Genomic DNA, 27372 nt, shown 5'->3' with positions numbered 1-27372 from the left:
AGTTCGAGACCAGCCTGACCAACATGGTGAAACCCTATCTTTACCAAAAATACAAAATTAGCCGGGCATGGTGGCGCATGCCTGTAATCCCAGCTACTTGGGAGGCTGAGGTAGGAGAATTGCTTGAATCCAGGAGGCAGAGGTTGCAGTAAGCTGAGATTGCGCCATTGCACCCCAGCCTGGGCAACAAGAGTGAAACTCCGTCTCAAAAAAAGAGAAAGAAAATGTTTGCTAAGAACCAGTGTGGGGCAGGGATTGTGCTGGGTGCTGGAGGTGGAACCGGTCAGGCTGGGTCACTGATGGGAGAGGGTGGCTGGAGGCCAGGTTGATAAGCTTGGAGTGAGGACAAGCAGGATGAATGGGGGCAGGGGATGAATATCTTGAGTTCAAAGTGCATCCACCCAGGTAGCTGTGATTCGGGATGGGGAGGCAGCAAGCAGCAGGGGCTTGGCAAAAGTCAAAGGCATTTCTTTTTCTTTCTTTCTTTCTTTCTTTTTTTTTTTTTTTTTTTAGACGGAGTCTCACTCTGTTACCCAGGCTGGAGTGCAGTGGCACAATCTCAGCTCACTGCAACTTCTGCCTCCTGGGTTAAAGCGATTCTCCTGCCTCAGCCTCCCGAGTAGCTGGGATTACAGGCATGCGCCACCACTCCTGGCTAATTTTGTATTTTTAGTAGAGATGGGGTTTCTCCATGTTGCTCAGGCTGATCTTGGATTCCTGATCTCAGGGGATCCGTCTGCCTCGGCCTCCCAGAGTGCTGGGATTACAGGCGTGAGCCATTGCACTGGGCCGGTCAAAGGCATTTCTAAGATGGGTGCTGCCAACTGTGCTCAGGGCTTTCCCAGCCTTCACTTCATCCTCACTTAATGGCATTCCCATCTGTCCAGGTGAGAAAACCGAGGCGTAGAGGCTTCATCGTTGCCCCATTATTGCAGGGATGGGCAAAGCTTTTCTGGAAAAGGCTACGCAGTAAATATTTTTGACTTTATGAGCCATGCTTCTTGGTCAAAACTATTCAACGGTGCCACCGTAGAGGGAAAGCAGCCATAGACAGTACCAGAAATAAGTGGGTGTGGCTGTATTTTAATTAAAAAAGTGGATGAACATGGAAATTCAAATTTCATATAATTTTCACATGTCAGGAATTTTTTTTTAATCTTCAGAAATAGAAAAAAACCTAGCTGGGTGCAGTGGCTCATGTCTGTAATCCCAGCACTTTGGGAGGCCGAGGAGGGTGGATCACCTGAGGTCAGGAGGTTGAGACCAGCCTGGCCAATATGGCGAAACCCCATCTGTACTGAAAATACAAAAAAATTAGCCGGGTGTGGTGGCAGGTGCCTGTAGTCCCAGCTGCTTGGGAGGCTGAGGCAGGAAACTTGTTTGAACCCAGGAGGGAGGGGCTGCAGTGAGCCGAGATCGCACCACTGCACTCCAGCCTGGGCAACAAGAGCGAAAACTCCATCTCAAAAAAAAAAAAAAAAAAAAAGAAAGAAAGAAAAAGAAAAAGAGAAAAAAAAAGAAAAAAAAAAACATGCTTGGTTTCTGGTTGTACCAAAACAGTTTGACAGGATTTGGCCTAGGGGCTGTAGTTTGCCCATCCCTTGGGGGATGGTTGGGAGGTGGCAGAGCTGGGGTTCAAACTAGGTTCTGCTAGCCCACGGGCTTCTGGACCAGATCAGCTCCAAGTATGTGCCGGACCTCAGCCCCCTGGTCTTTCCCTTTCGGGTTGGTTCTCCCATCTTGGGATGCACAGAGCATCCTGCTTCTACGCTGCCCATTTTGGGCAGGAGGCAGTGTGCCGGGCAGGCCACGGGCTCTGAATCCCCCAACTCGGAAAAGGGTCCCCGCCCAGCCACTTGCCAGCTTGGAAGACTGGAAACCTCTCTAGGCCTCAGTTTCCCCACCTGTAAAGTGGGGCATAGCAGATAACTCACCCGCAGGGTCACCGCGAGGCAGCAGTGAGAATATACCTTGAAACGTCTCCCCACCCCGCGGCTGCCTCAGTTTCCCTCCTCCCCTCCTTGCCTCTGAGCCTGGTCTACACCTGCGCCGCGGCCTCTCCCACCTCCCCCACCGCCGTCCCCCTCCTTAATGCGGAGAACGACATCCTGGATGTCTCCCAGCTGCCTCCTGCGCACGGACGGTTTCTCGAAAGCTTTTAAAAACGAGGCTCCCTCCCGGCGGCGGCAGGGAGGGTGGGAAGGGCGGCGCCCACCCTCGGGAGCTTCCCCGGTGGGCGGCGGCGGCCGCTCCCAGCCTTTTCGGGAGATCTCCGGCTGATTATTATGGAAATCAGGCCCCAGCAGCGCGCCCGGGTGGCGCGGGAGCGGGAGGCGCTTGGTGCGGCTGAGACGCGCTGAGGACCCGCTCTGCCAGCCAAAGGAGCGGTGCGTGGGAGGGGGCGTGGGAGCCTCCCGCGCTCCTGGGACACGCGTGGCCTGTTCTGGCCCGGGTGCCCGGGTGACACTGTTCCCGCGCAGGGCCGATGGGCTGAGCTGCAGCCGGAGGGGCTGGGGTCGCGCACGGAAACCTGGGCGCCCAAGTCTGGGAGTTCATTTCCGCCGGGACCTGGGCCCTTGATATCAGCGGTGCTGGATATTTTCAGTGCAATTAAAGGCAAAGGCAATGGGGTTCACGCCACCACCCCAGGAACAGAACTGGGGCGTGTAATGAGCTCAAGCCCTGTGTACTGGGCGCGTGTACTCGGCGTCCAGCACCGACCTCAGGGCGCTGATCTATTTAAATCCTTCCGTTGACTTGGGCATGGTCAGGCCCATTTTATGGATGAGACAACAGAGACCCAGAGAGGCAAAGCTCACACGGCCAAAGCAGTCGAGGAGAGACCTGAGCTGGGAGTTGTCCAACTCCTCTGGACAGTTCTTACACCTTCGGTCATCCTGTCTCCAACCTGAGGATGATGCCTTTGACCTTCCAGCCGCGCATCCACCTCTGGCCTGCCCTGTGCCTCTCTGCGGGGGGACTCTGCAGATGGGGAGAGAGACAGCGTGGCTAATGCCGAGGAGAGCTGAGGGTGGTGGGTTGTCCTGGTGCTGAGGGGCTCTTGGTTTCTGACTATGCCTTCTATCACCACCACAGGGTTTGAGGTGAGCCAGGATCCCCCACCCCCACCACCCCTCAAGGTGCAGGAAATCTCATCATTCAAAATCCATTTCCTTTATATTGTCACATTCTGGAGAAGGGCTCCAATCTAAGCTTAAAAGTGATAGAGAAAATAAAAATGGGAAAGTCAGATGGATTCGGCCACTTTGTAAGCCAGAAAAATGGCCCCAGCAGACAGGTGAGCAACAGCTTTGGAAAAATCTCTAGCAATCAAGAACGGCCATGGGGGTTTATCTTTGCTCTGTAATGAGCCCAGGCAGACGGAGAGGAAAGGCAGAGAAACCTGCAGGTGAATGGGCAAAGGGCAGGAGCGATGATTCACACTAGAAAGGAAACACAAATGCTTAACCCTCACAGGGAGAAAGTCCATTCCCACTCATATATGAAAGGAATACAAATGTTAATCAATGCAGTTCCATTCAAACTCACAAATATTTTAAAACATAAAGTTATTTAATCTACCGCTGAATAACTGTAACTATCTTTAACTGAACTCATGGTAACCCTGGTAGTCCATCCTCCCAACTGCTCCAATTCACAGATAGGAACCTAGGCTAAGAGAGGCTAATTGCATAATTTGCTCCAGGTTAGACCTCTGGTGAGTAGCTGAGCAGGGTCACCTGTTCGGTGGCAAAGTGGTGGCATCTGGCCGGGCGCTGTGGCTCACGGCATCTGGTCGGGCGCGGTGGCTCATGCCTGTAATCCCAGCACTTTGGGAGGCCGAGGTGGGCAGATCACGAGGTCAGGAGATCGAGACCATCCTGGCTAACACGGTGAAACCCCGTCTCTACTAAAAATACGAAAAATTAGCCAGGTGTGGTGGCTGGCGCCTGTAATCCCAGCTATGCAGGAGGCTGAGGCAGGAGAATGGCGTGAACCTGGGAGGCGGAGCTTGCAGTGAGCCGAGATTGCACCACTGCACTCCAGCCTGGGCAACAGAGCGAGACTCCATCAAAACAAACAAACAAACAAACAACAAAAAAACCCACAAACAAACCACACACACAAAAACGCAAAGGTTAGGCTTCATCCCAGCCCCCGTGGATCAGAAACTCTGGCACTAGGGACCAGCAATCTGTTTTAAGGAGCTCTCCAGGTGAGCTGGAGGCTACAATTAGAGAATGACTGCTCTGGGCTCCAGGAGAAGGTAAGGAAAGCAGGTACGTGCTTCCGCTGCGGAAGGCAAGTTGTATTGTTTCAACCTTTTTGAATTACCTATGGATAACAGGTACTGTGAGCCTGTAAACGGCCACCAATGGCACCTCTGAGAAGCCACGTAGACATGGTTTTATCCATGGAGGTATTTAAGACAGTGTATTTATAAACATGGAATACTGGAAACAGTCTGAGTCTCCAGCAAATAGGGGACTGGGGAGAGAAACCTTTGTTCATCTAAAAGATGGCTGCTGTGCAGTTTTGAAAAGTGAGTGTGTAAAGACCGCACAACGTGGTACAATAGGAGCAGACAAGTCCTCCTGGGTTGCCCAGGACTTTCCCAATTTTAGCACAAGGAGGCCGGCATTTTGGAAAACTCCTTGGTCCTGAGAAAATGGGGACAATTGGTCACCCTAGCTATAACCGGCACTAGTGCCGCACCCCAAGTATTACTGTCCTCCCATGTTGCATGGCCGGTGGTAGGATGGTATTTCGTCTGGCCTTGCAGTGAGGTAGCTATGTGACATGTTTTGGCCAATGCAATGTGAGCAGAAGTGGCATGTCACATCCAGACAGCGCTCCTGGCAATTCATGCCAGGATGGCACCTCCTCAGCCTAGGTCCCTGAGTGACTATGATAAGCAGAGACTCCATGCCGACCCCTCCCCTGCAATCCCAGGGCATAGGGTGTGAGCAAGACATAACCTCTTGTGGTGTGTGAAGCCACCGAGATTTGGGGATATTTGATGCCACGGTGTAACCTAACTTGTCCTGGCTGGTATACACGTGGACATCCGGATTTCATAGTCTTAAGGCTTAAGTGTTAGGCCGGGCACGGTGCCTCAAGCCTGTAATCTCAGTACTTTGGGAAGGCCGAGGCGTGCAGATCACTTGAGGTCAGGGGTTCGAGACCAGCCTGGGCAACATGGTGAAACCCCGCCTCTACTAAAAATACAAAAATTAGCTGGGTGTGGTGGCGCATGCCTGTAATCCCAGCTACTCGGGAGGCTGAGGCAGGAGAATCACTTGAACCTGGGAGGAGGAGGTTGCAGTGAGCTGAGATCGTGCCACTGCACTCTAGCCTCGGGGACAGAGCAAGAATCTGTCTCCAGAAAAAAAAAAAATTGGCTTAAGGTTACAAAACTGCATTTGCAGTATCATTGCAGAGACATAACAGGTGTGTTGGAAATATTCTGAAATGTTTACAAAAATATCAGGTAGAGGAATTCTTGGTCTGGGTTTTTTTTTAACTTTTAGGTTTGGGATACATGTGCAGGTTTGTTATATAGATAAACTGCCATGTGAGTTTGGTATACGGATAATTTTGTCACCCAGGTAATAAGCATAATACCCACCAGGTATTTTTTTCGAATCCTCTCCCTCCTCCCACTGTCCACCCTCCAGAAGGCCCCAGTGTCTGTTGTCCCTCTCCTAGTATTCATGTGTCCTCATTATTTAGCTTCCACTTGTACGTGAGAGCATGCGGTATTTGGTTTTCTGCTCCTGTCTATGTTCGTTTGCTTAGGATAATGGCCTCCAGCTCTAGCCATGTTGCAACAGAGGACATGATCTCATTTGTTTTTTGGTCTAAGTTTTTCTTCCTCTTCATCGCGCTTTCCAATTTTCTGCAATGAGCATGTTTTATTAATTTTTAAATGGGGGACATTTTCTGAAAAAATCATTTCTTTGGATCAAAGGTTGGTCCCCTCTGGGCTCTTATTTATGAACTGAAAATCCCTTGGGGGAGGGAGAAAGAGAAGAGTTAAGCTTTAGCCTCAAAGGATCACAGGGACTGGAAAGGTCACAGAATTAATCCTGCCCTTCTGCTGGAGCCTTCTGGCCGGTGGGTCCCCCTGGCCTTAACAATTGGATCAGACGCCTGTTCCTGGTCGTGTGACTCCGGGCAAGTCACAAGCTCTCTGAGCCTCCACGTCCTCATCTGTTAAATGGGAATAATCCTGTTTACCTTGTGGGCTCCTGGGAGGATCAGATGAGATGAAGTATGTTCTACAAATGCCGGCGCCTTCTGCCTCGGTCTTCTTCATGGAGCCTCCGTGCTGGGTGACTTAGGGCATGTGCCTGAATGTCCGTGACCTTTGATTTCGTCATGGAAGAACAGGCAGGGTGCTTTTTAAGGCCAGGGCATTTCTGGATGGGGCTGGAGGCCCCCGTACAGAAGCTGAGAGGGTTGGAAAAGGAGAGGGCTTGTAGGCCTTGGTGTTCAGCAGCCGAACAAAAACTTTGAGCCTGGCGACCCCAGACCACGAAGCCAGCCCACCAAAAGCCAAATGGTGAAACCTCTGGAGTCTTAAAGTAGCCCTGGGGACAGGGGTGGTCAGGGAGGGCTTCCTGCAGGAGGAGAGATGGCAGGATGGCACGGACAGCCCCCATTACCTTCCATGGTTCTGTCCTGTTCAGAGTCCTCGAACTCAGCCCTCTCGAGGGAGACTCCATCAAGAATATAACGGTGACAGCTAATATCTGCTGAGGGCGTGCAGTAGACCAGGTTTACCCAATCCAGTGTCAGTCCACACGGTGCCACTTTGGGGTAGGACTTGGGGAGACTCACCGTGGAGAAAAGTTCGCTGGGTGAATTGGTGGCTGAACCCGATCTGTTCCGGAGGAAACAGCTGTCCTTTCCTTCTCCAGGATAAAGCAGCCACGGGGCACAACTCTTCCAGTCCACAGGGCCACCCAGAGTGACCCCAGTTCCTTGCTGCACCTTGTGGATATGTCTGATCTCTAGCGTGACCCTATGTCTTGGGGTGCCTGGAGCAGTCCTGGTTTCTGCCTGTTGTCCTGGCGTCCCCTGGAATCCAGATTCCAGCACTCATAGGAAGGGCTATTATGGATGATGAGTTTGTGGTCGCCCTGACACAGGTTTCAAATCAGATGGCGCTGGTTCCATGCCGGCTCAGGTCCTTCTTGGCTGGGCCAGAGTGCGCCTGAGGGCCCTTCTCTGTAAAATGGGGATAGTCACGCCTGCTTAGGGAGTGCTGGAAGGTTGGAAGACAGCATGTAGTGGGAGGCGCTGGCCTTAGCGAGTGCTCCATGGTTGGTGGCTTTGGCCATGACATACTGATGCTGGGCATGGTGGGGTTGGGCCGGGGTGTCCAGGGCAAACCTGGGTCTTTGTGGGTTACTTTTGAGGGTCATGTGCTGTTAAGAACCCACCTACTGGGATTGGAACCCAGGCCTGCAGGTGGACCCCAGGACCCAGGTGCCTGCCAGTACACACCACTGAGCCAAGACTAAATGGCCAAGAAAGGGGAGGGGGCGGAATCGGGCAGACAGGGGAGGGAGGGGCAAGTGGGAGAGGTGGGAGGGGGGAGAGGAGGAGATAAGAGGGTGAGAGGGTGCGGAAGAGGAGGTGGGAAGGGCTTTCTGCTGAGCCCAGGACCCTTGTCTAACTCGCAGCTGAAGGTGTCCACGGGGAGGTCCTGCTGCCCCTCTGACGCAGTGTGACCTGTTCACCTCCCCTCTGCCCGACTCCTTCCCCACACCTGCCCCTCGCTGGGCTGTTTCGGGGAATGCTGTCACCTCCCACAAGTCTTAGCCCCGGAGGCACATCGAGCCTCTTTCCTCCTGTCCAGCGACCGCTCTGTTCCTCCCTCACCTCCTCCAGCCCCCTGTGGCCCACCTAGCCTCCTTAATCCATCCCTTGAGTGGTCGATCCTAGGGGCTAACCCCAGACAGCCTCCAGCAGAGTCTCTCTCCTGCTTTGAACCCTTTCCTGGCTCCCCGTCACCGTCCTGGTAAAGTCACCCACGCAGGCTGGCCAGTGTGTCTCCGCTTCTGTTGCATTCCAAGTCCAGCTGTTCTAGGCAGGCCTCCCCCAGGCCCACCAAAGAATTCACCGCTTCTCAAATGTGCCAAACTCCTGTGTGGGGGCTCCGTGCTCCAGTCTCCCCAGGCCCCACAGCCCCTCTTCCCTCATCCTTACCGTCGCTCCCAACGCTGTCCCCATAGCGAGGTCACTTCATCCTCCTCCGCCGGCCCTGCCTGCAGACCAGATTCGCCCACGTTTCTCCAGAGCCCAGCGCCCGGCCTGGAACCGCCACGGGAAGAGCATGTTCTCCCCAACGAGGCCCTGTGGAGTCTGGCTTTTCTCCTGGAGGGTGGTTGTTGGATCTTGGGCAGAGGAGGCTGTGCTGTCAGGAAGAAGCCAAAAGGGATGGGACAACATTGCCAGACAGGGAGGGAGGTGGGGCTGGCTCACGGGGATGGTCCAGAGAGGGTCCCCACTGGGCCAGGATCACATGGCAGTTTGGGGCAAGGCCAGGATTTTGACCCAGATGTGTGTCACTCTCCGGCTTCATTCTTCAGCCATTCTGGGTGCAGTCTGGAGAGTTGGGAGGCATGCAGGAGTGAGTGGCTGGGTCTCTGGTGCCCCTCAGAGGCCAGGCTCTCAGGACACTTGGGGTAGGAGGTGGTCCTCCCATTGAAGGGAAGGAGGGTCTGGAGCCTGCAGTGTCCTGGTGGGAGCAGGCCTGTCTTTGATGCTCACACTTGCAGACCCCTGGGGAAGGCCTGAGTCATCACTGAGCCGGCAAACATATTTAGCTCCTTTTATGTCCCTAATAAATCAATTTCTCCAGGTCTTTCACACCTGCCACTCGACTCGGGCTGCCTGCCCCCATCTCCTGTCCCCTGGCAGCTCTGTGTGCCAGGCTTCAAGATGGAGGGGCTCCTCCTCCCCAGGTACCTGGCAGGGGCCCACTCTGCCTTCTCCAAGCCCCGCTGCCCTGGCCTATTCCAACCCAGAGCCTTCGGTGCCAAGCTAGTCCTCCTTCAGGCTGCGATGTCTCCGTTCAGCAGCCACATTACTGAATGCCCCCTCAGAGCTTCATGCGGCCAAAGCTGCAGCCCCAGAGCTGCAAGGATCCTGCACTGTGCACGCAGCTCAGTCCCAGCCAGCACCCAGCCTCCCTCAACCTTGCATTCTTTTGACTCACTGGGGCTTGTGTTTGGGGCCCAGGGGAGTTCCAGAAATACCTTGCCTCGACCTGCCCTCCTTGTCCTGTCTCCTACTGGCCCCACTGGCTGGAAGGCTCAGACCTCCACTTGGCTTATCTTTCCTGAGCACACCTCTTCCAAGAAGTCTTCCCAGATCTCCCCCACTACCCCACTGCCCACATGAATCTTTCCCCCTCAAATGGCCCCAATTCCATGTTTTTGTAGCTGCATGAATGCATGCCCACAGTCTGCCTTGTGATCATAATAATAGTAGCATGTAACGTCCCAGGAGCTGCCTAACGCTGTTGTTAGCATTTTACATATATTTAATTATTTCCATTTTATAGATGGGAAACCTGAGGCTCAGAGAGCTTAGGAAACCTGCTTAAGACACAGGGTAGAGGTGAGCCTTCACCATGGCCCTCTGGGTGGCTCTGACGGCTGCGTCACCCCCCCGCCCCGTGCCCTGACACAGTAATGGCTTTCGTGGTACCTGCTCATCTTCCTCCCCCGCCATCCCTTCCAGGGCAGGGGCTGTGTTGCAGCGGTGCCTGTTGCATGTGGAAGTCTCCCTTCAAGGTTTGCATCATGGAACTCACCTGGCCCAACCTCTCAGGGAGGAAAATTCCAACCAGAGAGGGTAAGCAACTCGTTCGGGGCCCCACAGCCAGAAAGCAAGAGTGCGCGAATCTCCCAGTGCCAGGCCCAATGCCAGCCCCAGCAGGGGTGACTGTGCCCAGCACGAGTGGCGGGGAGGCCCATGCTTGTTTGTGTCCATGGGTGTCTACTGGGCTGCTCGAGCCCTTGGGCCCTGATAGACCAGATGCCTCCCCCTTTAGGATGTCCAGGCCAGGGCTCTACTCCAGACAGAGACCCCGTCCCTGCAAGGGACAGCCAGTCAGCCCTGTCCAGCCCCGTCCAGCCCCGTCCAGCCCAGTCCAGCCCCGTCCAGCCAGGTCCAGCCCCGTCCAGCCCCGTCCAGCCAGGTCCAGCCCCGTCCAGCCCCGTCCAGCCCTGTCCAGCCCTGTCCAGCCCTGTGCAGCCAGTCCAGCCATTCTGACTGCAGCGTTGAAACCTCTTATCCACGTGTGGTGGGAGCCCCCTGCTGACCAGAGTGAGGAGTGGCAGAATGGCAGGAAGGTGAGCAGACATGCCCTGGAGAGACTCAGGGGGCCAGTGAGTCAGACCCCAGCTCTCCATGCTCCTGGCTTGTGATGTGGCCTCTCCAGGTACTCCTGCATCTCCTGGAGGCACCAACGTTCTCATAGCTCTCTAGGCCTCTGGACATTTGCACCTGCTGATGCTGAGACCCAGAGGGCCTTTTATCAGTTAACTTCAGGTGAACTAGCAGTTATTGTGCACCTATTGTGTGCTGGGCACTGAGTATGTGCACGGTCTGGCCCACAAGGAGCTCACAGTTCAGTGTGGGGCAGACATGAAGTGAGCTTACTGCATTATCAGGTGCGTGTCCTGTCCCCGGCCTGGCTGCCAATACTTGAGCACCCTCCTCAGAGAAGCCTCCCCGGATTGCCCTCTGCCCAGCCCAGCCCAGCCCAGCCCTCCACTGCCCGCTCTGCGTCCTCTGGAACAGCGTGTGTTCAGTACTGCAGGGATGTGAGCCCCATGCAGGCAGGGATTCGGCCTTGTTGTACCAGTGTCTGGGACAGTGCCTGGCACACCGTAGGTGCTCCATAAACATTTGTGGGATGTACAAATAAATGAAGGTTATTGAATTCAAGCTCCTCTGTTACCCACCAAGTGATCCTTGGAGCAGCAGTGCTTGCACTCCTCCAGCAACGGGGAACATTCTACTCACCTCCCGTGGCAGCAGGCTCTTTTTCTCTCTGTCTGTCTGTCTGTCTGTCTGTCTGTCTCTCTCTGTCTCTGTCTCTCTCTCTCTCCCTCCCCCCTCCTTCCTTCCTTCCTTTCTTTTTATTTTGAGACAGAGTCTCACTCTGTTGCCCAGGCTAGAGTGCAGTGGCATGATCTCGGCTTACTGCAACCTCTGCCTCCCAGATTCAAGCAATTTTCCTGCCTCAGCCTCCCAAGTAGCTGGGATTACAGGCATGCACCACCACGCCTGGCTAATTTTTTGTATTTTTAGATGGGGGGGTCTCACCAGGTTGGCCAGCCTGGTCTCGAACTCCTAACTTCAGGTGATCTGCCCGCCTCAGCCTCCCAAAGTGCTGGGATTACAGGCGTGAGCCACCACGCCTGGCTCTTTTTTTCTTTTGAGATGGAGTCTTGCTCTGTCACCCAGGCTGGAGTGCAGTGGCGCCATCTGGGCTCAATGACACCTCCGCCTCCCAGGTTCAAGCAATTCTCCTGCCTCAGCCTCCTGAGTAGCTGGGACTACAGGCACCCACCACCACGCCTAGCTAATTTTTGTATTTTTAATAGAGACGGGATTTCACCATGTTGGCCAGGCTGGTCTTGAACTCCTGACCTCAAGTGATCCTCCCACGTCGGCCTCCCAGAGTGTTGGGATTACAGGCGTGAGCCACCACGCCTGACTGGCAGCGGCTCTTTCTATTGTTAGACAGCATTGCCTGCTGGAAAGTCCTTTTGCCTTTCCCTGGGCTTGTCAGAACCAGCTTGCCTGCACCTGCTCTGTGGAAGCCCCATTGGCTGTCCAGCCCCTGGGGATGGCTCCTGTGACAGTGTTCTGGGGATGGGGTCGTAGGGCCCTCTGAGTGACCAGCCTCCCTGCCTGGCCCTCCTGCCCTCCACTGGGAAAGGGACGGAGGTGGAGGGCCCGGTGGGGTCAAGGTGGCAGCCGCAGTCACAGAGAGGACAGAGCCCACTCACGAGTTGGATCAAGAGTTTTATTCTCTCTTTGGAATGACTCCCAGAACAGCCACTTATGCCCAGAAAATCCATGATCCCATCTCCTCCATGATGGAGGAAGCCGAGGACCAGAGAGGGGAAGGGAGTAGACTAAGGGAGTAGCCAGTGCATCCCAGGAGCAGGACAGAATCTCTGACCCCTGACCCCTAGCCCAGTGCTCCTTCCACCACCCCTGGCTGCTCCTTCATGGACCAATGAGGTGACAGAGGCAGGGCCTAGTTCACAGGCTGACAAGAATCTGCGGATGTCCTCAGATGTCCCACAAGGTCTCCTCCTGCTGACGCCCAACCCAGACCTTGTCTGCTGCAATATCACTACCAGTGCTTGCAGACCTCCAGAGACAGGAGTCTCACCACCTCGCAAGGCAGCTACTCCATCCTGACCCTGTGGAAGGTGTGCAAATGTGGGGGTGGGTGGGGACGAGGAGAGGTGCCTCGCGAGCTGCGTTTCCTTCTGGGGGATCCACCTGCTTCCTTGCCCACTCAGGCTGGCAGTGGGGCAGAGGCGACCACATTTCCTGTTCCCCTGCCAAGGAATTTCCCTCCAGGGGCTCCCCTGGGCCTGTGTGAGGGGGTGAGACGTGTTTCCTGTTAGTGGACTCCTCCTCCAGGCCAGGCCTCCCTGGAGACAGAGCTGGCTGCCTGGGTACTGGAAGTCAGCTCTACTCTGATAATACTTCTGCAGAGGGTCTCGAGATGCTGGGACCCGCCGGGCTGCCCTTTATCACCATGGGACTGCTCGTCAGTGGTCTCGCAGGAAAGCCATGGCCAAGACTCTATCTCTCCAAGCATGAGCTCTGTGTTACTTTCTGGCTCAGCCACTGCCTCCAGGCAGCCCTCCTGGTAACCACAGTGCACGAAACTCTCTCTTCTTGGCTTCTTGGATATAGCACCCATCCTGCTTGAGTCCCATCTGTCTGGGATGTTCTCCGTCATTTTCTTGAGGGTCCCACCTGCTCCTCTCCCTGAAATGGACATCCTGGAAGGTGGAGTCTATACTGCTCTTCTCTCCCCAGCAACGTTGAATCCGGAGTCAGCCTGGGCTCCGCAAACAAGGGCTGCCATCTCCAGCTGGAAGCTGGAGCACAGGGCTAGCAGGGGCCAAGACGTTTCTAGTCCAAACACTGCAGTTTTGCAAGAACTAGAGAATGGGCATGACTTGGCAGAGGGCACACAGCGAGTCAGAGGCAGAGCGGGGACTGAGCTCGTGGGGTCCAGGCTCCTAGGGCAGTGCTCCCGGGGTTCTGTCCTGGGGTCCTGTCCGTGGGTCTGAGCTGTGTGTGTGCTGAGCTCTCTCAGGCAGAGAGGGCCAAGCCCAACCTGAGGACAGGGGAGGGGTTGGCAGAGATATCCCTGAAAAGGAAGAGCCTTGCCAGGGAGAAGAATCACTTAGGGACCCCATGGCCCCTCCTACGTTGAGGGCTGACAGCATCTGAGTGCAGAGAGCGCCTTCAGAGCCGAGGACACCGAAGTCCAGAGAGAAGAGAAGTTGTAGCATTCTGGGGCTGGTTTTCCTCTGGCTGCTCTCCTCACCCCTTCCTGTAGTGCACGTAGGGCAGGGGCCTGCAGCTGGGTGCCCAGGCCAGGGGGCCTCATTGCTGGACTCTGAGCCCACTGCAGCTCCCACCCACCCTCCTGAGCTCTGCCTTCCCCTCTAGAGTCAGCTCGAGGTAACGGGGAACAGCAATGATGTCTGTGGCCCAAAAGAGTGCACTGGGGTGGGAGGTGGGTCTCCAGGAGCTGCAGGCAACGGGACTCTCAGGGTGACCATCCCCCAGTGCCACCTCCAGTGCCACCTCCAGGAATCTCACTGCTTGCTGGCAATCTTCTTCTTCCGAGTAGAGACCAGGTCGTAGAAGGGGACACGGGTGATGCTGGCTCTAGAATGAGAGTGGGAGGAGAGATTTCAGGGCTGGACTGGCCGTCAAGGGGGTCTGCTCTCCCAGGGCTTGTATCAGGGGCATGGGATTCCCAGGGAGGTGTCAGCCTGCTCTGCCACGGGGGAAAGGCCAGATGGCCCCAACAAAGGCTGTGCCAGGGTAAGTCCAGACTTGTAAGCCTAACCCAGTGTCCCATGGGCAGGGCCAGAGTGGGTGAGGCCTCCAATCAGGAGCTGAGAGCCTTGGGTATTCTACTCCCAAATGTCTCTGGGCCCCTCTCCAGGCTCCCACTGGCGACCTTCGGAAGGTGATGGGAAGAGCTTGGGGTGGAGCTGGCAGACCTGCCTGTTGGACCCTGCTCTGTCCCTGGTTCTGTGGCCTGGGCAGGTCCCTCCCATCTCTGGGCCTCAGTTTCCTCATGTGTAAGATGGAGGTGAGAATGGGTCTGCCTGGCAGCCTCACAGGCTCACAAGGCCCAGGGGAAAAGACCCTGCAAGTCCCCGGGACACAGCCCCTGCCCAGCAACCACTTCAGCCTTCCTCTGGCCACCAGGCCTCACCCTTGCCAATATCTTGGGCTGGCTCAGAGTCAAGCCTTGAGCAGGTTTGCCATCTTGCCCTTTACCAGATGCATCTTCCTCATGTCTCTCCTGTTGGTGGCACCACAGAACCAGTCCCTACACTTTGGCCTTCCTCACCCAGCCACCCCTCCCTATTTATGAGTCTATGGCTCCCCAGTGCCCCAGGAGAAACCGAAGCTCTTCACCACGGTGGCTGTGGCTTTGTCATGCTCAGCAGTTTCAGCTCCCACACTGCTTAGCCTCACTCGGACTCCGGGATGCTGTGCAGGTAGGCCGCCTACTGGTTGCCCACACGGGTCCGGGTCCTTTTACCTAGAAGTTTATCTGGAAAGCCCTTCCCTCCACCTCCGCCAGGTCCTTCCCAGGCCACTTTGGATAGTGATGCCAACAAGAGCACTCACCATGTGCCAGGCAAGGGCGGGGCAAGAACTTTATGTGCAACTCTTTGCTCTATTCTCCCACCAACCCCATGCAGGTGGTCTCTCCTTTCCCTCTGTCCTGGGGCCTGGCCTGGTACCAGGCACACAGAAAGTACCCATGGAATACGGGTGGAAGGGGTTTGCCAGCCAGAAACAGGAGGGAGAGATTGGAGTTAGCCTCCTTTACAGATAAGGAAGCAAGACCCAAAAGAAGCAGGGCCTTCTGGAAGGTGACGGGAAGCCGTCCCCAGACCTGGGCACCCCTTACCGGATGGACTCGATCCACTGGTCACGTTCCTCGGCACTGGTGGCTGAGATGCGGTACGATTCGTGCTTGCCCTCCACCACCCTGCCGTCGCCATCGGTCTTGCAGGCCTTGATTTTCTGGCCTCGGCAGCTAGGGTTGTAGAGCTCCAGGCAGAACTGTGGGGAGGTGGCCAGGCAAGGGTGGGAAGAGAGGGAGGCTGGGTGGGCCCTCCAGGAGGCTCAGAGAAGCCCAGACGCTAGTGTCCCTGATCAGCGTGACAGCCCTACGACAGGCGAAGGGGCAGGAGCTGCTGCTCCCACACTGAGCACTCTCTCTGTGCCAGGCTCCTGAATCCACCATCCTCCCTAAAGTCCCCACGTGACATGTGGGCTCACTGAGGTTCTGAATGGAGCGGAGCTTACTCGGGGCCATCCAGCCAGTCGGGCTGTGTGGGACGACAGGGGACAACCACGTCCTTGGACCCACATTGACCTTTTCCCACTGTCCATGGCCCCAGGAGGGAGAGAAGGCAGCCCTGAGCCACAGGGAAGGTGTAAGGGGCACAGCCTGGCTTCCTGGAGAGCCCAGCCTCAGGCCCTCTCCCCACATTCTGTGTAGGAAATTTCCCAGTGGCTCCAGCCTCGGGGCCCCGCAACCTGAACACCTACTGGCTTCTTGGGGTCGTCCACCTTCTGCACCGACAGGTTCTCAAGAGGTATAATTCCCCGTGGCTCCTTGTCCTACAGGGAAAGGGGAAGGAAGGTCAGGGTCAGGAAGCGGAACCCTGAGGCCCAAGGCAGGGTGTGAACGTGTGGGGTTCCCCAAACTCAAAGAGGAGCGTGCTCATCTTCCGAGACTGTCCAGTCATAGGGGGACGGAAGTTAGAAGCAGCACGTGAAGACCTCTGGCCGGAAGTTAGGAGGCCCAGCTTTAAGCCTGGGCTCTGCCTAGGACCTTGGCCCGGCCCTCCTCTGTGTACCCGTTTTCCCCATCTGTAAAATGGGCATGGAGGGGAACTGAATGATCTCAAAGGATCCAAAGCTGTGTGAGTCGACTGCTCAGTGGGAGTTGGGAAGTGGGTTGTGCGGGGAGAGGCGGGGGCAGGGGAAGGCCCAGGAGACCCCTGCTCACAGTGGTGAACTCGAAGTAGTAGAGGCAGTTGTCGGTCAGGATGAACCAGCGCCGTTTCCACGTCTTCACGCGGCCCCCTGCGCAAGGCCAATGTAGCAAGCTGGTCAGTCCTCCTCCTGGGCCACTGACACCTCCTCCAGGGAAGGGCAGGTCCTCGGATGCTTTCCCCTGGACCCCCAGCTGAGTGCCCTAAACTTCGTCCACCACACCTCCCCCCAACATCTATCCCTTTCTCAAACAAGAACCTTAGTGGCTCCTGTAATCCCCAGGCTTCCCTGGAGCTGCTTGAGCTGGCGTTTGGGTGGCCTCCGTGATCAGGTCCTAGGAATGGTCCTAGGAATGGCCAGTTCCTGCTCTTCCTGGCTACCGCCATCCATTGCTTCATTCCTTAGCTTGGTCCCTGCCTGGCACTATGCTAAGCATTTCATCCTTCATTTGCTCTAGAGGTTTCAAAAAATATTACTTATTAATCCTCATAACCACATATGAAGAGGAGACCATTGTTAACCCCATTTTACAGATGAGGAAACAGTCATGGAGAGGGAAAATCGCCTGCCCACGGTTCAGCAGCAGAGCTGGGATTCGAACCCCAATGTCCTAGTCCCAGAGCCCAACTCCTGGCCATTTTGCTGCACATTTAACCCTCTCAGAGATCATTCTCCCCATCTTACAGCTACAGAAACTGAGGCTGAAGAACCTGACCATCAGTACTTGGGTGGAGGAGCTGGGGTTTGGGCCCAGGACTATGTGACTCTGAGGCTCCCTCTCCCATCTGAGTTAAGATTTATGACATAGAGCTTCTCGAGGGGGGACAGCACGTGACTGGGGAAGGACAGGCGGCCGAGTGCTCTGGAGGAGGATGGACTGGGGTGTGTGGTATGGAGAGTCAGAGGGCTCATGGGCTCCTGGGGGTTCTGGGCAGGACTGGCACGGGGCTTGGTAGACAGGAGGTGCTGGAGGCTCAATGTTGCTGGAGGTGAGCCAGGTTGAGACCCCTGCTTCAACATGAGGCATCTGTCCTCACCTGCCCTGGAGGCACTGTCCCCGGCTGGGCTGTCCCTGCTGGAGAGGCTTCCGGAAGTGTGTGTGGGAGGCAGGGGCAGACGGCCGGCCACTGGGGTTGCCCTGCTGGACTCTACAGCCACTATTACTGCAGCTCCCACCCCAGCTGCTCTCTGCAGGCTGCAGGCCCTCCCTGCCCCCAGTCAGCTTGAAGGGAGCCTCCCCCTAAGCCACATCCTGTCATCCTTCCTCCCCTCCTTTAGGGACACCTAACCCTCTGTGCCCTCAAATCTGCCCCTGGCTGGCTGTGTGGCCTCAGGCAGATCCCTGACTTTACTGTTCGGCTGTAGGGTGGACCAGCACCTTGCCTGAGCTCAGTAGGTTCTGAACAAATGGTACTTCCTGCTATGACTTCCCTCCCCAGTCCGCTGGGGAGAGAGAAACAGAACCGCAGCTGAAGCATTTGTCAGTGGGTCTGTCTGCCTCTCGCCCGGCTTACAGCTCAGCCCCCACCACTGGCTCCCTTCCTTCTCGGGACAGGTGGATGGATGGGGCAGGCAGACGGCTGCACTGGGGGCCAGGAGACCTGGGGCTGTCCAACTCCATCCCCCAGGATGCATGTGAGCCTCGTGTCAGCTGGGGGCCTGTGCGTCCAGGAGTGTGCATGCAACAATGTGTGCCCGCGCGTGCATGTGTGTGTGCGACGACGTGTGTCTGTTGGTCTCTCACCTAGCTTAAGCAGCCAGCCCTCCCGGTCTGGGTTGAAGAAGGTGTGAGTGAGGTCATTGCCGTCATCCTCAGGGATGGAGAATGGCTCACTCTTGATGCTGTCGAAGAGGTTCTGCCCCAAGACAAGGGAGAGAAAGACCTGGCTGTGAGTCCACCTGAGTCCAAGGCCTAGGACTGGCCTGGCCTGTGTGGCCTTGAGCAGGTCACTCACCTGCAGGCATACTCTTTCCTCACCTGTTTATCGTGGTCCCTGGGCTTTTCTTGGTGAGCCCCTCCCTGGTTCCCTCCATTCAGCCTGGGCCTGGTCTTGCCACCCTGCCACCCCGCCACCCCGCCACCCCGGTCATGCTTCCCTCTGTGCTACTGCAGGGCAGAGCAAGCAGGGGTCAGCCCCTCAAACACACATATATACAAACATACATGCTTACACACACACGTGCACACTCACACACATGCACATGTATGCACGTTCACACACATGCATGCACACTTATATAAATGCATGCTCACACACATGCACACACACATGCATGTTCACACACACACTTATATGCATGTGTGCTTATACATGCACACATGTGCGTGCACACACATACGTGCACACACACATGCATGCTCACACATACATGCATACTTACACATGCAAGCACACCCACATATATGCACACATATACATGCATATACATATACATGCATGCTTATGCACACATACATGCACACACATACACATATACATGCTCACACATACATGTATACACATGCACACTTACACACATGCACACTCAGACACACACACATACATGTACACACATACACACTTACACATGTATATGCACACTTATATACATGCACACTCACACACATGCACGCTTACACATACATGCATGCACACTGACAATATACATGCACACATATATACATGCATGCCCACACACACATGCATGCTTACACACACAGACACAGACACACACAAACACACGTATTCTCTTTCTGTCTCTGTCTCTGGGGCACAGCAACCTTGGCAAAAGCCATGGGAGGAGGGTCCTCTCCTGCTTAGGTGCAGCAGCAGAGAGGTCCCTGAGTTGAGGGGCCACTGAGGAGCCACCAGGGAGGAGGATAGGCCACTTCCTGTTGAGAGGCCCAGCTGAGGGAGAGCCCAGGGTGGGATGCTGGCTGTGGCTCTCAGAAGCCCCTCTCCTAAGCAGACCTATGCTGGATGGGCCGGGGTGGGGTCTGGGGAGTTCCCAGAAAGCAGACTGCCGTTCTCCACGGAAGCCTTTCTGGCAGTCAGAGCTGGTGACGTGGGAGAGCAGCCCTGTAGGATAATGAGCTCTTTGTCACTGGAGGTAAGTAAGCCAGGTCTACGAGTTCCCTGTGGGCAAGGTGTGGCCGCTGGTGCCAGATCACCCCTGTGTGCTTTGAATCTCCTGCCATGAAATATTGCGTTCTATGAGCAACCTGCCTAGATTGCCAAGTGTTTGGAGAACCATTCTAAACTGTCCATTTCTGCTTATTCAAAGCAAGCGCAGTGTTATCTCAGAGGATGAAATCATTTCCTTTCGCTGTGTTTGTGTGTGCTGTTGCTCAGATGTTTCTGTTCAGATGCTTTCTGCGAGATTTTAAATGAAAACTCTCACAAGTATCATTTGACTCTCTCAAAGTTTTAGAAATGGAGCTTGCTGGTTCTTTAAGGTCCTTTCTGACCTCAGAGCTCAGGGGTCCAGAGTCAGGGGTGGGCTGGGAGTGGCTTCCCTGGGCTCAATCTGGCTGTGGGGCTATGTGGGTGGGGAAGAGCAGGCACCAGTTTCTCTCTGGGAAGCCCCTACGTGCATCCCCGGGAATTCCCAGGTGGCACTGGCTGGTTGAACAAGCGCCTGAAACAGGAAGGCCCCATCAACAAAGCTGTCAGCACAGACAAATATTTGGAAGCCCAAGGAGCTGTGCAGGGGGGCAGACGGGGGTCTTGACTGCCACAAAACCCACAGGGGGACCCAGCAGCTTCTGCGGTCACTGTATCAGCCTGTACATTCTGCCCCTGCAAAGAAAACGGCTGAGTTCACCCACATTTCCTGTCCCCTGTAAACACCAGCCTCTCCTGCAAGAAAACGCCTTGCACGCACTGCCGCAACCCCTGGGCCTAGCTGTCTTCTCCTGGCTGGGTGGATGTGCAGAAATGCAAGGGCCTCCTTCCGGTGGCCCTGCTGGCTCTGTGTCCCTCCACCCCCACCTCCTCAGTTTCCCTCTGGGGAGTTTCTGCTCCTCTGTGTTCTGTCCAGATCACTTGGCAGGGTTGACACCCACAGGTCCCCAGCCCCAGGCTCCAGGAGTGGGTGAATGACTCACATCTGGCTGATTAGAGCATTTCATCCTGCTAGCCTTAGTTCAGGGAGTTCAGTTCAGGCCCAAGCCAGCCAATAAGCATTAATCCTGGGACTTTAGCTGAAACAGCTGAGGAGGAGGACTGTGAGGTCACGGGAAGGCCGGGCCATCTCTGCCACACCTGGGCAGAGCTGGTTTAAGAGATAAATTAACACAGAGGAGGCGGTTGCTGAGAGATGGGGCAACTAGATCAGGCTGTGATGTCACTGGGCACCTGGATCTAGCTGAACCTGAAGCCAGCATTTCTGAAGGCAGATCGATCTCTGATCTTTTCAGTGACATGAATTGAGATTCCCCTAGCTAGGAAGTAACTGGTAGCTGGAAAGCACAGCCAAGTCCTCCATCCCCAAATCTTGGCTTCTGGCCTCTGCAGAGGGATAGGCGCTGAAGTCAGTCATGGGTTTGAATCAGGACTCCTCATAAACTATGAGACCTCTGGCCAGCTACCTCTCATGGAGCTCAGTGTCCTCTGCTGTAAACTGGGGACGGGATGACTTAATAACGTAAAGTACTTAGTGCTGTGTCCAATCCATAGTCCATTCTGACCGAGAGGCCTGAGCAAGGACCCAGGAGGTGCAGGGCTGCCTATGGCAGAAGATGCCTGGAACTGGGAGACTGTTACTCTGCCTGGGCCTCAGTTTCTCCAACTGTAACACCGGAGAGTGGAGTTCTTTGTCCCCTTATCTCCTGTGCCTCCTCCACCCTAGCTCCCCCTCCCACAGCCCTCAGGGTGGGTGGTTCCTCTCCTAGCTTTTCTCAAGGCCTGCCAAGTACCAGGCATCTGACAGCTTCTCAGAAAACAATATGAAGCCAGCATCATCAGCCCACTTTGCAGATGAGGAAACTGAGGCTCGTGTCCAAGGTCACACAGACATAAGGGCAGAGCTGGGATTTGACCTCCCATCCCTGTGAGTCTGAACTCACTGTGCCTTCACCCTGAGCTTCTTGGGGACTCTGCCCCTGCCCCATCTGGATGGCCAGAGCAAGGTTGGCTCAACCCTCCTGTCCCTTGACTACCACTGTGCACCTCTCCACAGCCTTTCCCAGCTGCGCATCCTCATGGTCTGTGTACCCTTGAGGTGACCTCTCTTTGGGTCACACCTGTGTAGACTTAATTTTGCAAATTGGGCCACTTAAAAGCATTACATGTCCTCCTCACTTAATGGGCCCAAACTGGAGAATCCTTCTGCAAAGTGCTGACCTTTGACTATCTGAAGGTGCTTAAAGCTGAATCCTTGCTTTACATATGGGGAAAATGAGGCCCAGACAGAAGGCAAGAGGATCCCCACATCCACGCAGCTGCCTGTGTGTTTCTTTTTGACCTGGGAAGCTTCAGGATTGATTAGCCACTCCAACTACACCAGGCACTTGGCTGAATACCTTACACTTCTGCACTAATCCTCTGAACTGGGGCTCAGAGAGGTCAAGCCACTTTCCTAAAGTCACACAACCAGAAAGTGGGGTAGCCGGGACTGGAGGCGGTTCTGAGTCCAGCGCTCTGTTCTTTCCCTTAGTCTATGTCTGCCTCTCTGGGTTGCCAAAGAGGATAATAAGGGCTTCCTAAACCTCCCGGGCAGATTTTGAAGCTAAATTGAGGTAATAGACCCCAAAGCCTGGTGAGAAGAAACTTACAAGTTCCATACAAATGCGGTGCATTGTTATTAACAAAAGGCTCGAACTGGGAAAAACAGCTAAGGAGGGAGATGCTGAAGAGGGCTCACTGGGAGCTAGAGGCAATAATGTGGCACCTGGGAGAGCGGCAGGACCAGTGCTGGGAGGTAATTAACTCATTCCCTGCCAGACAAGGTGTGCCCGCATAGCACCACGAGGACCCCAAATGAAATGAGTCACCAATGCTCAAATGCTGTTTAAAATGTTTCAGGCATTTTACTAAATGCTGGGGCTTTTTTCATTATTAATTATTTTTAATAGTGACTTAGGCCACAGGCCCTACTTTAGCTGGGGAGCCACGCAGGAGGCAGGTATTATATACCTGGCACAGGCTCTGCCCGTAACATTTAAAACAGTTACTCCCTGTGGCAAGTATTATTATCTCCACTCTCCTGGTAGAGGGGATAGTGGCTTCAACTCCAGTGAGTCATTGCCCAAGGTCACCTAGCAGGCAAACGGGGAAGATGGGAGTAGACCTGAGCTCCAACCAGCTCTCAAGCTCTCATGCTACGGAGTGGCTCCTCTCTGATGTACTTTCTCCTTTTGGGACCAGGCAAGAGGTGGGTTAAGGGTGAGGCAGTTCTCAAACACCGAGGGGCACCAGAATCATTCCAGATCCAGGCTCCACCCCAGCCTTGGAGGCAGGAGGTATACTCAGTGCTGAGCTGGGACCGTGGTGTTCGCGCCCCCTCTGCCCCTCCCTGCTGGGCTCTGACCATGGAGGGGATTGAAGCTCAGGGGGCTCTGGGGCATCTCCAGTCCTTGAAGTGAACTTGTCCATTCATTTTTCCTAAGCCAGGCTCTGAATCTCTCCTTCCTGTTCTTATGAATACCCCCTGGCTCCCTGTGGCCCATAGGAAACAGGCAAACTCCTGAGGCTGTCACTGGAAGCCCTGGACCCTCTGGCCCCACCCTGTCACCCACTACTGTGCATATATACCACACCTCGGCCACACTGGACACCTCTCCTTTCCCAACCAGGACACGCCTCCGTTCTGGCCACTTCTTCTTTTTGAAATGTCCTTTCCCGGCTTCTCCTCTGGGAGCACTCCCATGTAACCTTCAAGGCCCAGTTCAGAAGTCACCTCCTCTGTGGAGACTTCCAGGATGGCACCCTTCCCTGCCCCCAGAGCAATGACAGCCGCAGTGACAGCACATCTGCGTCTCCAGAGCTCCATCCCCACAGCCAGCACTGCATGAATCATGCAGCCTTGTAATTCACATGTGTACAGTCCTCCCACCAGACCCTGAACTTGGTCAGGGCAGCATATGTGGTTGGTTCATCCCTGGGGCCCCCATGCTGGGCGCAGAGCCTGGCATGGTGTGGCAGGGGTGCAGGCTATTTGAGGAAGTGACCGGAGGTTGGTAGGGCCCAGCTCAGCTCAAGTAGGGCCTTGTGGAAGACCTCAGTTTCCTCCTCTCTAAAGGACAGAGGGCTTAGAACAGAGTCTGAGGGTTTTCAGGCCTGACACGCTGAGCGTCTAAGAATCTCTATTCTAAGAAGTAGACCTGGGCTGTGTGAGGTACCCATTTTGGAAGATGTGAAAGATGGCTGCCTAGAGTCCCCCAAAGGCTTAAATCTGGGTGGACCTCCTGGGTGGTCTATCTCGGACATCCTTCTCAAGATGGGGGCCTCTTTTGGGCAGGCGGGTTTCAGGACCAATGCACTTTGTGACGGTGCCTCTCAAGACAGTCACAGCCTGGCTGGGCCATATCAGCAGAGTCCCCACTGGGGGCTGTCTATCTCAGAAGAGCCCCTCCCGGGCCATCCATCTAAGGACAGGTCCCTCCTGGATTCCCCGGGGCCGGGCTGGGTGGGCTGCGCCTCTCTCACCCGCAGCTGGTCCTCGGGCAGGTCGCTACCATTGTTGATGCCGCGGTTCATGGACACGAAGCGCTCGAAAGGCGGCCTGTCCCGGACGTTGGGATTGTGGAGGCTGGTGTTGAGCATGATGATGGAGAAGGACAACACGTAGCAGGTGTCTGCGGAGGGGACAGTGGTCACAGTTCTGGCCCTGGCCACTCTCCCTGCCTCTGTCCCGGCCCCTTCCAGGGCCCAGAACTGCCATTGCAAGGCCCCGAAGGTCCACCTTGTCCTCCTGGCTTGGGCTTTGAGGCCCAGCCTCCTCTCCCCTCCCACTCTTGCTGATCCCCACCCCCTCTTAAACTAACCTCAGCCTCTTTTTCTGAGCCCCTTCCTACCTCCGCGCTTACGCTACTGCTGGATCCCCTGCCAGGCCTGCCCTTCCTTCCCTCCTCTCCGCTTCAATCCTCCTTCTCGCTCAGCCACGGCTCAGGACCTCCTCCCCGCAGAGCCCTTCCAGCCCCCTGCCCACTCTGTTCTCTCCCTCTCAGAACTCGGAGAAGAACACTCATTGTTAGCGGCACTGTTCAGGGCTGAGCCACCGCTGCTCTGTAATCTTGCTGGCGTTCCTCCTGAGCCCCATTGCCTCTCCCATTATTCAGACTTTCAAGCGCTCAGGAGGGAGGGCTGGGCTGATGGCTGGGGAGGGAGGTAATTGCTACTCTGGCAAGGTCTTTTGTCGAGTATTTGGGCCCTGGATCCAGAGCCAGGGAAGTTCAGCTGTGTCTTCAACTCTCTGGTTGACCTTGGGAAGTACTTGACCTCTCTGACCTTCAGCTTCCCCATCCTTGACATTCAGAGGTTAATCTTTGAAGTAACTGCCTGTTCTGGAACATCAATGTTTCCATCTCTGATAGCAGTGGCACCGAGCGTTGTTGGTGCTTGCCCTGTGCTAAGCTCTCACATCCCCATGCCCATCCTATGAGGCAGGTCTTGTTATCACTCCCATTTTACAGATGAGGAAACTGAGGCACAGGAAGTTAAGCTATATGCCCAACATTATAAAATTAAGAAGTAATTGGACCGTGATTCAAATCTGGTGCTTTAAGATGCCTTCTTTCCTACCTACAACTATTTATTGAGTACATACTCTGTGCTGTGGGCCTGGGAGTCACTGATGATGGGTCTGACAGGGTCCCTGCCCTTGCAGGACGTTTAGACTTGTGACAGATAATAAACAAGCAAACAAACACTAAATTAAGATCTAACCACAAAGTAGGGCAAATGTTCTGGAAGGTTTGTCCATGGACACAGCCGGGAGGCGGCGTGCTCGCAGACAAGTCATTTTATCTCTCTGAAGCTGTATTCCATGCGTGAGGAAGGGATAAGAAGACTACTGACCTCAAACGGTTGATGTATGGATTGAGTAACTTTGGCTTGGCATGGTGGCTCACGCCTGTAATCTCAGCACTGTGGGAGGTCGAGGCGGGCGGATCACCTGAGGTCAGGAGTTCGAGACCAGCCTGTCCAACATGGTGAAACCCCATCTCTACTAAAAATACAAAAAATTAGCCAGGCATGGTGGTGGGCGCCTGTAATCTCAGCTACTTGGGAGGCTGAGGCAGGAGAATTGCATGAACCTGGGAGGCGGAGGTTGCAGTGAGCTGAGATCACGCCATTGCACTCCAGCCTGGGTGACAGAGACAGACTCTCTCTCTCTCTCAAAAAAAAAAAAAAAAAAAAAAAAGAAGGATTGAGTGACTTTGCCTGTGTAAAGCACTCAGCGCATAGGGATTACTCAATACACAGGGTTGGTTATTGTTGTTATGACAACCAGATCCAGAGAAGAGGCCAGGATGGTCCCTCGCCCACCCTGTCCTCTGGATGTCCTCACATGGGCATTGGGTTAGCCCTGGGAGAGAGGGCTATGGAGGACTGACCTTTATGTATCTCCTTCTATGCCCCTTTTGCCCCCTACACCCTGCCCAGGCCGTTTCATGCTTCTGGGCCTTTGTTCCAACTGAAACTCCTGCCAAAAAGGCCCTTTCTCCCCTTAACCTCCTGGAAAACTCCTATTCATCCTTCAAAACCCCATTCAGACCTCACCGCCTCTGAGAAGCCATCTTGGACATGCTGATTCCCTTACTCCTGCCCTCAGAAAGGGGTGCTGCTGCCTTAGCCTTAGCATCCTGTGCCATCATCTCCTGCCTGCTCTCCTAAGAACTGTGTCTCAAGGCAGCTCTGTCAGACAAGCACCCAGCAGCAATGAAGTCAGTGCTCAGTGAGGGCTCGTGAAGGGGTCTGGGCTGCCAGGGTCTGGGTACCTGGGGGAAACCTGAGGGGGTCTGTGAAATCTATGCCTGGCAATGCTGAAGGGGTCCCGGAGCCCTGGGTCCCACTCCCCTCCTGGCACCTGTGGACTGGAAGACGCCTGGGTTACAGAGGCAGTATCGAGTGGCAAAGGCCTCCATCATCCGGTCTATCTTCTGGGCCTCGCCCGGCAGCCGGAAGCTCCACAGGAACTGCCTGGGGGAGAAACGGGGCCACGGGCAGTGGAGTGGGTGGGCTCTCGCGGGCCCCAGACAAGCTGCCCTGCCTCTCCCAGGTTTAGTCTCTGTATCCTGTAAATGGGGGAATCTGCAACTGTCATCTGGGCTGACGGGGAAGTGGGATGGGCACCAGGGAGCGCAAGCACGCGGGAGGTAGCCAAGAAATGCCTTTTCTTGCAGAATACGGAACTAAGCACACGCCCCGCTCTGCAGGTCTGAATCCCAGCACTGACTACAGCCCAGTCTGCCTCAGCTGGAAAGGGGGACGGCCTCTGCCGGCCCCGGGGTCTGTGGCTCCCCGCACCTGGCCTTTGGGCCCTGAGATCTGGCTGTGGGACCTAGTTGGGGAAGAGGTGGGGCAGGGGTTTCGCCTTGCTAGGGCTCCCTTTCTTGGAACCTCGACTTCCCTCTAGCTCTGGAAGTTGGTGGTTTCGACAGCTTCAAGCTAAGTTCTCTGAAGGTGAGAACTGGGCCTGTATCTCTCACTTCTCCTCCTGGGCTTCACACAGTCCTGGGCACCTAGCAACGGCTCAGTAAATAAGTGAATGAATGAATGAATATGTGAATGAATGAATGAAATAATGAATATGGGAGACTCCCAAGTCACCTACCCCTCTCCCTTAAAGAGCTGGGAGTTAGAGAACACTGGATGGTGGTGGCTTCTTCCTTCTCTGTATTGTGAACTCCTACTCACCCTCCAAAGCCCAGATCAGATGCTCCTTCTCGGAATCTGAGTTTTCAAGCAGCATCAAGACTTACTAAGCACTCACTGTGGACCAGTTTTAAACACTTTCCCATTTAGTCTTCACAACCCTGTGAAGTTGGTACTATTATTATCCCCATTCTACGGATGAGGAAACTGGGGCACAGGAAGGTTTATTTATTTTTTTGTGAGACAGAGCCTC

General features: G+C 55.0%; 1 protein-coding gene and 1 long non-coding RNA gene across 3 annotated transcripts in view; one reads left to right on the top strand and one right to left on the bottom strand.

Annotated features, from left to right (window-relative positions):
* LOC112206781 (uncharacterized) overlaps nucleotides 1-11079 on the top strand; it is a 15959-nt gene extending 4880 nt beyond the window's left edge. The window contains exons 2-3 of the long non-coding RNA XR_002941253.2: nucleotides 9757-9870; nucleotides 10692-11079. This is a non-coding gene — a long non-coding RNA (uncharacterized LOC112206781). The remainder of the gene's footprint in view (nucleotides 1-9756; nucleotides 9871-10691) is intronic.
* Nucleotides 11080-12041: 962 nt separating this feature from the next.
* CYTH4 (cytohesin 4) overlaps nucleotides 12042-27372 on the bottom strand; it is a 33176-nt gene continuing 17845 nt past the window's right edge. The window contains exons 7-13 of one of the 2 annotated variants that reach the window (XR_010156218.1): nucleotides 26332-26444; nucleotides 23949-24097; nucleotides 18065-18176; nucleotides 16334-16410; nucleotides 15871-15942; nucleotides 14722-15378; nucleotides 12042-13956 (exon numbers count right to left, since the gene is read on the bottom strand). Coding sequence is in view for 1 of the 2 variants with exons in the window: in XM_009438350.5 (XP_009436625.1) it covers nucleotides 13884-13956; nucleotides 15224-15378; nucleotides 15871-15942; nucleotides 16334-16410; nucleotides 18065-18176; nucleotides 23949-24097; nucleotides 26332-26444 (751 nt within the window). In the remaining variant the exon portion in view is untranslated. The remainder of the gene's footprint in view (nucleotides 13957-14721; nucleotides 15379-15870; nucleotides 15943-16333; nucleotides 16411-18064; nucleotides 18177-23948; nucleotides 24098-26331; nucleotides 26445-27372) is intronic. The other variant, XM_009438350.5, reaches the window with a different exon arrangement.

The sequence above is a fragment of the Pan troglodytes genome, chromosome 23 (genome assembly GCF_028858775.2).
Source record: "Pan troglodytes isolate AG18354 chromosome 23, NHGRI_mPanTro3-v2.0_pri, whole genome shotgun sequence".
Lineage (NCBI taxonomy): Eukaryota > Metazoa > Chordata > Mammalia > Primates > Hominidae > Pan > Pan troglodytes.
The sequence above is the reverse complement of the archived record's forward strand: the minus strand, read 5'-3'. Positions and strand labels throughout refer to the sequence as shown.